Source organism: Miscanthus floridulus, chromosome 5 (genome assembly GCF_019320115.1).
Source record: "Miscanthus floridulus cultivar M001 chromosome 5, ASM1932011v1, whole genome shotgun sequence".
Lineage (NCBI taxonomy): Eukaryota > Viridiplantae > Streptophyta > Magnoliopsida > Poales > Poaceae > Miscanthus > Miscanthus floridulus.
Genome location: NC_089584.1, coordinates 98,774,878 through 98,784,530, shown reverse-complemented (window position 1 = coordinate 98,784,530; position 9,653 = coordinate 98,774,878). Strand labels below are relative to the sequence as shown.

The following is a 9,653-nucleotide window of genomic DNA, read 5'->3' as shown; positions in this document are numbered from 1 at the left end:
CTATGTTTTGAGTTCTAGTATACAAATTAGTTGTTATTGTTGTTATAAATATACCACACCAATTCATTATGTATGAATGATGGCTGCGATTCCATGGATAGAGCGCCGGTTCTAATAGACTTATGAGACATCAAGGTTTTGAACCCGCAAATTTATCAACTATGAGTTAGCGCTTTAACCATTCAACCATGAATGCTTAATAGGGATCATCATACATCATAAATAACTATTTTTCATATAGAAAGACATATCATAGAAGAATGAAATAAAAAATATTCTGAGATGGTAAATATTCAGAGATGATTGTGAAAACACCTCTACAAATCCTCCAATTAAAAGAGAGATGAGAGGGATCAGAAATTCTATTTTTTAACTATTTGAATGAATCCAATTCTATTGAGTCTGACTCAATAATTATTTCTATTTAGCAAAGAATGATCTTGGTCATTGAAGGATTGAAGAACAAAATGCTCATTTGAGAGTCAACGAAGCCAAACGAGAACAAGAAAGTTTAGAGACCCACCGCTCCACTCAAATCAATACAAAAAAAAAAAAAGTTTGCTGTAAAAAAAATATATAAAAAAGAGCCATCCATCTTTTCCTCAATTCTCGTCGACTCAAGATTAAAAAAAAAAAGAAAAAAAATTCTCGTCGACTCCTCCCAGTGGGTGACATCTGCAATCGCCCTCGTCCCCGGCGCCGCCCCTCTGGTTCTTGTCCTCGCCTCATACCACGCTCGCCTGCACTAGATCCCACCCGAAGCCGGCGGCCATCATACCCGTGCGCGCTAGCTGGGCTGGATCTCTCACCTCAGCCGCCGGCAAGCTAGCGTGGTCTAGCGCCGCAGTGGTTTCACCGACCTTAGTTCGGCCCGCAAGCTCGAGACCGACCTTAGATTTCTTGAGCTTAAGGTCTCAGTGGGGTTAATTCTGTAGTGTATGAGGTCGACCTTTAAAGGTCTTACGACCCCCTTGTTTCGCATGCTACAGACGTCAAGCTGTTAACATCTGCGGGTGCATCTGCGGGCAGCCTTGGCGAAGCTGCCGACGATGTCGTCTCTCAACTCACTCTTCAACCGATCCACCTTCGGCACAAAATGGTAATTTCCCGTTTCGATTAAAGGGTGTATTTTAACTTTCTAAGATCTCGAATTTTTGTGTGCTTTCTTATGAGATATCCGAAGGATACGAGTCTGCCTTTCTTTGCCCCTTCCCCTCATAGAAAAGTGAATTGCCACTTTAATGGCCAATGTTAGATGTTGTGGGGCAATTCAATGTATGCCTGAAATGCGAATTAGGATGAAAGACATCTTGCTTCAGGACTTCCATATGTTGTTGAAGATGTTATGTGCTCTTAATTCGACATGGTAATGGTATTGATTGGCAGCTTCATTTTTGGTAGTAAGGATGGCTGCTTCAGTAAAGATATCTGAATCCACCATGAACCCACGAAAATTTACTAGTATTGAGCTGGAAAAACTAAATTAGTAAGTACCCCTGTGGCCATGGGTCCACTGCTTCAACAACAGCCAATGGCATTTGATGACTTACTTTATTTCAGTTATGGAAGTGCTCATTGGTTACGAGGAATTAGTATATTGCTATGTTCGTACCCCGTATCAGTTGATGCTCCGTGCTAGTGCTTACAGTGTTATCCATTCACACGCATGGTGTGATTTGGAGGAAACAAAATTTCATGTTGTTTAGATCTATTATTAACTTATTTTCTGTGCTTTGTGTAGCAAAACATGTTTAAATCTCGTCATTTCGAGGATCAAGCTGCTGCGCAACAGGAGGGAGTTACAACTAATAAATATGCGCAAAGAAATGGTTCAGTATCTTCAGACTGGCCAGGAATCTATTGCAAGGATTCGAGTAAGTTGGAGTTGTAGCTGTTTCCTTAGCATAGTTCTCACTATTTTATTCTTGGAAAAAGACTAAATTACTCGCTCCACATATGAACATTGTCTGGATAACCTCCTGAACCAATTTTGTGTTCAATGTACACCCATCTCCAACCATTTCAATTGGTCAAATCTACCCCTTAATGAGTTTTGTCTTTTTTTTTTTATTCTTCTTGTACAAGTTGAGTTTTTAGTTCAAATTTTTGTAGTGTAGAGAACACCATAACTTATATTAGAAAAATACACTATAAATATTTCGTTATTATTTTTTATAGGTTAGTACATCTAATAATAAATTAACCCTATAGATACAAAACCTATCCAAAAATAATGATGAAAATTTCAGTGTATTTTTGTAAGATAAGTTATGATGGTTGTTCTCACTTATAGAATTTGAACTTAAAACTCAACATGTACGAGGAGAAACAAGAAGACAAATCTTATTAAGGGGCAGATTAACCTCCCCTCTTTACCCTCAATTACATCTAAAAGTGATTTCTATACTTTATTGTGACGCGAAGCGTGCAGATTGATAAATAAAAAGGCCACACAGTACCAGATGTGCGCTCTCGCACGCACATGTGTGGGTGGGATAAATTGGACTTTTCATTTTTTATTCTTAACATTTTCTAATAATATCATTATTAATCATAGGTGGAGCATATTATTCGGGAGCAAAATATATTGGCTGCCTACGAGATCATAGAGCTCTTCTGTGAATTTGTTCTGGCAAGAGTCCCTATTGTTGAGGTCCAAAAGTAGGTTCTGCTTTATGAATTGCAATCGAATTAAGCCATGACTCAAGATTCTTTTTTGTCACTTAACAGAATATGATTAACAGCTATTAGTTTTATCATGGAGCAGGGAATGCCCCTTAGAACTGCGTGAAGCAATTGCTAGTATAATCTTTGCATCAGGAAGATGTTCAGACTTGCCTGAGCTAATGCATCTCCGTAATTTGTTTACCACCAAGTATGGAAAGGAGTTTGTTGCTGGTGCTATGGAATTGCGCCCTGACAGCAGTGTGAACCGCACAGTAAGTAGAAGCTCCAACATGTGCCTTTTCTATTTCAGAATTAAGAATTGATTGATCACAAAAATGAGGATCTCTTACACTTGCAAAAATATTGTCTCTTTTATACAGATAATCGAAAAGCTCTCTGTGAAGGCTCCATCAGGTGAATCAAAGCTAAAAGTCTTGAAAGCTATTGCCCAAGAGTACAATGTTGAATGGGATTCATCTAATACTGAAGCAGAATTCAACAAGAAATATGAAGATCTGCTGGTAGCATTTGCTAACTCATTACTTATTCCCTGATTATTAGACATGAATTCATATGAAAGGTGTTTCATGTGACATCTTCAAAGCAGGTGTTTGCATTACTGCTTTCTATAGTGAATAAAAACTCTAATAATAATTAAACAACTGCACGTTTGATATTTCCATTGTTGGACTTAACATAGGCCATTTGGTGTTACAGTTGAAGGAATTCAGTGTACCTTTACGTTCATCCTGAGAAACCATTAGCTCACAAGACACTGCTTTCTCTATCAAATATTCAGCTAGGAATCTTGGACTGTCGGCTGCATATTCCACATGTGTTGTCACATTAGGGTTATGTGTCCCATGTTTCTAGTCCAGTTTATAGACTATAGAGTTCTCCCCCATTTTTGGACTTGTGGATTCGGTCTAATCTTATGCCCTTACCACAATTAGCATGTCCGTGGATTGATTTTGGTTGCTGCACAACACATTGAGAACTGCAAAAACAATGCCTACTGGTAATGTAGAAGGTTTGTTGGCTGTTTACTGTGAATCGGGCCTAATGATTTTGTAAACATGATGCAGTTGATTAAGGAATTTAGAAGAGAATATATGCATCCATAACTCCATCGAGAACTAAATGTTCAGCTAAGCTTGAAATGTGAGTAATCTAGAAATCACCTCGTTTATTATGTGCTGGTATGCAGGACGGCTCAGGATCTTCAGTCCACCAGGTCCAGCCACCTACCATTGAGGGCTCAGTGAGCTCACCAGTTGCTTCTGCTTCAAGAGATAAGCCGCCAGCATTGAATTCACCTGTCATTGATGCCGAAAAACATCAAGTTCGCGAGTCTTCGACTTCACCAGCTGGAGGTACAAGACCTTGTGTTGCCACTAAGGGCAATTTGGCAACCAGGGAGCACCACTCCCCCGCTGAGGAGATGTCCTCCACCAGCCCAAGTTCGTCAGACGCTCTGGAGAAAGCCCGAGCTGCTATTGCAGCCGCCACCCGTGCATCTGCTGCTGCTCGTGCGGCAGCTGAACTTGCAAAAGTTAAAATTACAAGTCAGTGACGCCTCCAGTTCCAGCAAGGCGACTCAGAAATTCACGATTTACGAATCTGGCAACGCAGCACCAGGACCGACAGAAATATATTTCATTGAATAACTTGTTACCGTGTATTCCCTTTGTGAGCACTTAGCACAATATATGAGGAGCGTGGCTTCCCGTCTTGCTTTGAATGTAATCAATCAAAAAAAATGTTTGTGGTTTGCCTGTTTGGAAAGCAAGAATGTCACATCTACTGTTCACTTGCTTTTATTATCATAGATTATGCTGATGCAACCATAACTGTTGTTAGAACGGATACATCACTGTGCAAATTGCTAGGGTAGGGGATACTCCCTACAAATTACAGATTAATTTTGTTTTGTTACAAGTCCAACTTTAATTATGTTTAAAGAAAAATGTATCATCAACATATAAAACCTCAATTTTGCTTAATCATGTATAAGGGTTTATCTATTCCATAGATGGGCCATTTGTATTCTCTATGGGCCTGATTGGTTGCCTGGTCAGGGTCGAACCAGGCCCGCCAGATGCAGGCTCCGCGCGTTTGGTTTCCTGGTTCACCCCCTCGGCCAGGCTTCGCACGTGCAAAAGGCCCCTCTCGGCCAGGCTGCGGAGAAACGAGGGATTCGGCTGTTTCCCTGGGAGACAAGATGTAGCGGTGCAAGCACGAGCGCGTCGGTGTGCGCATGGGCGAGCGTGCAAAAAATCGCTTGTGTGCTAGCGTCCCGTTCGCTTAGCTTATAAGCTATATTTTTTCAGTCAACGAACAGTATTTTTCTTTCACAACAAATCAATCAATAGTATTTTCAGTCATAACTTATCAGCCAAGCGAAGAGCAAAACAGCATCTAAAGCGGGGCTAGCAGCTCTGGCACATGGCGAGAGGGGCCAGAGCGGGCATGTATGCGCCATGCGAGCCAGGCTGTGGCCATCCGCAAACAAATCGCGCCCTATGTGTAATACATAGTTAGCTACATTATTTGAGGGAGCCGGCTAATAATTTTTTATTAGCTACTCGTCCATTCCAAATTATACATAGCTTTTGCTATGTACTAGTACAATTCGCGCGCGTTGGTTAAAACACATGATATATGAGCGTCACAGAATGAAAATAGCCAGTATCTAAAATGGCTTGTCAACCCATCATTAGTTAACTACATTATCTGAGAAGCGCTATGGCATAGAACAAAGATTAGTACCGTGCACTTACAAAGGACTCTGCTTATTGGTACAACACATAACGGAAATAGGTAGTGCCAGGTATGTGGACACATGATGCGACTATAGTTACATTATTTAATAAGCATTTTGCAAAAGGTATTAGCTAAGTAGAAGTTGGGGCTGAATAGCAAAGCCTTCCTTCTAGCGGGTGTAGCTTTGTCGCCGATGAAGTATGCTGCTTTGGTTCTAGATCTATAGCAATGAGAATACCATTATGAGTGCAGGGAATATAATATGCGATGCCTAAATCAGCGAAAGTAATAAATTAAGAGAAGCAGCCAGAGGAAAAAGGCAACAACAAGATTTTCAAATTGTGCCAAAGATCTGTAAAATACTATGCTTTGGGCGAGAAGACAAAGCTGTGAAGAATCGTTTGGATGGGCCAGATAAAATGCTCGGATGCACGTTTCTTGCTAAAAAGGACAGGTATTTTCTTGTAGTTTAAAGAATGGAGGCGGCAAAACAGTACAGGTTGCCAGTAGAAGGCAAATATGAAGGCACAGGACAATGGCAGTCAAGCACGAACCATGATAGGTAAGGTTTACCTATTTTGGCTGACATCCTGAGAAAGTTCGCCATCCACTGCTCTTTTCTTGCTGTTTAGGATTTTCTTTCGTTCATCTACACGGTGCAGAATTGTTATGAGCATCAAGCAATGTCAAAAGAAAATAGCAAAACACCTTAGGCATAATTATTAAGGTATCGTTGCCCCCTTCTTTTCTGCTCTTTGAATTTGTCAACCTGCTAATTTCATTGCAGCTGCAACTAATGAGGGATCCAATAGCATAGTTAATCATTCAAAGGGCATAGACACACCTGTACTTACTATCAGCAGGTACCGAAAGTCCGAAACAAATACATTTTTTTTGTCTCGTAGCATCGAAAAACTAAACTAATATCGAAATGATTGTTTCAGTCTTCATTTATTAGTTTCACTCTACAAAGATGATGGAATGAAATCATGGTGATCACGAAAATAAACATGAAACTTTGAAGTCCTGTAGTTAAAAATTGTGTATTGATACGTACTAACTGAACAAATTTATTCATTTCATACTTATCTCCAAACACTTCTGACTAATATCATTGTACATATGAGAATGATTGGAGATGGCAAGAGCCCAGGCCAAAACTTGAACAATTTGGACCGAAGTGCACGCATCATCTTTGTTGATGTAGGCCTTGTTTAGTTAGATGAATTTGGATTTTGGGGCTACTGTAGCACGTTCGTTTTTATTTGGCAAATAGTGTTCAAACATGGACTAATTAGGCTCAAAACGTTCGTCTCGCAATTTCCCACCAAACTGTGCAATTAGTTTTTCTTTTCGTCTACATTTAATGCTCCATACATGGGCCGCAAACATTCGATGTGACAGGTACTGTAGCAACTTTTTGGAAGTTGGGCTGGAACTAAACAAGGCAGTAATAAGATTGTAATTTTGAAAGACAACAAAGATAGGTATCATATACATACCAAAATGCTTCGGCTATGTCAATGACTGTACGTCTGTACCACTGTGCCACAGGCCCAGATTGGAAGCTTCATTGTTTCAATATATTATTCCACTCTAGTTAGGTAAAAAATAAGAGCATCATGAGCAACCTAAATCATTTTGTGAAACCTATCTGGTGGTTGACGGAAAGAATTCAAAGAAGAAAACACATCTAAAGAGTACTTTGACAACATTTTTGAAAGTTGGAATATTGGTTTTTTAGTACGATAGGTCTCATGGAAGTCTATAAATAACCAGATTCAAATTTGTTTGACGCACCAAAACAGAGCAAATTGAATAATAAAGAAAAGATGGAAAGCATATCTTTTTTACCTTCATAGGTCTTGAAACCTTGAGGCCAAGTGATCCAAGTGATACGATGTTCCACTTCTTTAGCATTTGAATAGATAGTTTTTTGCGGACTTTCACAGAAAAGATAAACAATTATGTCAAAGGAAGAGATAAATGATAGCTCTAGAACCTACAGTTAATAGAGCAGCAGAACCCTAGCGCTCACAAGGCTACACTTCACAGGGTAACCAACCCCTTTAAAGTAACAGAAAATGACCATAACATTTAACCATTTTCTGAAATGCACCACTAAAAATCCCTATAGCTCAGCAAAGCTTCTTTCTCTATCTTAAGACCTAAGAACTAAATAGTTAAGTTGATGGGAAAACTATACATAAGCTATAGAAATTACAGTAGAAGCTGCTAAAATGGCACACATTAATTTGTTTCCTTTGGTAATTTTTGAAGACCGACTAAATAAATTCAGCACCAATTTTAAAGACCATACTGTGTAAATATAGCATCAACTCTCTGTGTCCTACCGTCTTCATCATTTATAACACCAAAAAAAGTTTTGAGGAAACAACCATGTCCATTGAGTCCGTAGATACAGAGGTTGACTTTTTGTTGATAGCACAAATGCCTACAATAAGTTAGCAAAGCATGCGCATTTACATTGACAACAACAAAGCTTAGAAAAGATAACATTCAACAGTAGAACAAAAAAATGCACCTCATCTACATTTTTAAGTTATGACCATGAAAGGTATTACCTATGAGATGGAAAGTTTGCGACAACAGTTGGATACTTCCAACTTTCGCAGGTGTTAGCAATGGAGACACTGGCATTACATAATCCCAGGACTTATGTTAGGCTGTAAAATAGACACCAAGAACATGTAAAGATATACGAGGGACCTTATATTTTGTGAACTGATACTGTGACCATGCAACTTGTAGCAGAAGCAAACAGGATGTTGAAATTTTCTCGGTAGTTGGATCCTTCTAGCTTTCACATAACCTCTTTTGACTTGCTGCACAAAATCAGAACTATGCCTATGTTGGCATCGATGTAATAACCATATCAACATTCAGTAATTTTAAGCAGATAAAAGTCTAGGGACTACAAAATTAGCATGACATAACCTTAGGAATTATTTTATGCTGTAAAATAGACACCGAAAATATGTAAAGATATATCAGGGACCTTACATTTTGCTAATGATATTGTGCCAAAATAAAGAAGGTACTCAGCTAGACTTACCTATCATAAACCAAAATAAATGACATCAAGGAGTATGCAAGGCTTTTTATAGTAGAGCTAGCTTGACAACATTTTGTATAAAACCCCATTAGTTGAACTACACATTTTATAATTCGGTCATCAAGTTAATTATATATATTCAACTCTAGATTAACAACTAACCTGGACCAAACATGTGATATCCAATTATGTATCATAACAATAGTAACCATAGCCATTTATTATATCATCATCATAACCATTCCACTTTCATTTACTCACTACGATAGAAGGAAGTTCAGTCAAGTTTCTCACTATCCGGGAGAGACGGCGATTCAAATCGATTTTAACCAGCTGGGCAGTATTCCTAACACAAACCCAGACATACATGCGCTAAGGTAGCCTTAGGTCACCCTTGGTACAACTCATGTCGTATGTTGCGGGTTCGATCAGCGCCGCACACTCAGGGACTGACCAGCTGCCAGGACGATCAGGCCCGGACTACTCTTGGACTCACATCCGGCTCCCTGCACATCCTTATTACCTCCAGTGTGCGCACTCATACAGAATGAGGCCCGGCCTGAGTTGAGCTACTCGGCTTCACGGTTGAAATGAGCTATCCGGCCAGCTAAGCGAGAGGCTGTGTTCAAAATGATCGAGGACCAACAACGATGCGGTCCTTAAGCGGCACAGACAGAATCACATGAGTCAACCGACAACATAGACTCTGTCCGACCTCTAATTACATCATCACATGGTTCTTTTCCACGATGACAAATATAGCCAACCATGACCAGGTATCCACCTATGGCTCACAGGTGACAGGAAATCACCCGACTTCTACCGACTAAGCATGGCTAAGCATTTATTCAATCCTAGACCTACATAGGGTTCAAGGTATATATTTCTGGACCAAGAGGGTATATGCATCGAGTGTTTCCATCCAACTCCTATAACCTAATGCATCAAACATAAATAACTCAAGTTGATATTTATAAAACATAGGAGACTTTAGAATGTTTTAGGGCTTGCCTTTCAAGTAGGCTAAGGGCTTATGGTCCGGGCACTCAGGCAGTTCTTCCTGGACCTGTTCTTCACCTTTTGGAACTTCCTGCTGCTGGGTCTCCTGCTGGTCCTCCTCTCCCATGGCCTCGAACTCCAGAAGTGT

At 39.8% G+C, this 9,653-nt stretch overlaps 1 protein-coding gene across 2 annotated transcripts; it reads left to right on the top strand.

Moving 5' to 3' along the window:
* Positions 1-624: 624 nt before the first annotated feature.
* LOC136452737 (uncharacterized) lies at positions 625-4,464 on the top strand. Of its 2 annotated transcripts, none has more exons than XM_066453335.1 (7): positions 625-873; positions 990-1,099; positions 1,742-1,874; positions 2,558-2,661; positions 2,768-2,939; positions 3,048-3,188; positions 3,875-4,464. In XM_066453335.1, exons 2-7 carry the CDS (start codon positions 1,050-1,052, stop codon positions 4,238-4,240), a joined length of 966 nt encoding a protein of 321 aa, XP_066309432.1. In that variant the 5' UTR covers positions 625-873; positions 990-1,049; the 3' UTR covers positions 4,241-4,464. The 2 variants fall into 2 exon arrangements, with proteins under 2 accessions (XP_066309432.1, XP_066309431.1); XM_066453334.1 differs by having other exon boundaries at positions 625-911.
* Positions 4,465-9,653: the final 5,189 nt, after the last annotated feature.

What these genes read in the sequence shown, in the direction of transcription:
- LOC136452737 (XM_066453335.1), top strand. Translation starts at nt 1,050, where the DNA reads ATGTCGTCTCTCAACTCACTCTTCAACCGATCCACCTTCGGCACAAAA. An exon ending in AATCTATTGCAAGGATTCGA is followed by an intron (nt 1,875 to 2,557) that starts GTAAGTTGGAGT and finishes TATTAATCATAG; the next exon opens with GTGGAGCATATTATTCGGGA. An exon ending in AGAAATATGAAGATCTGCTG is followed by an intron (nt 3,189 to 3,874) that starts GTAGCATTTGCT and finishes GCTGGTATGCAG; the next exon opens with GACGGCTCAGGATCTTCAGT.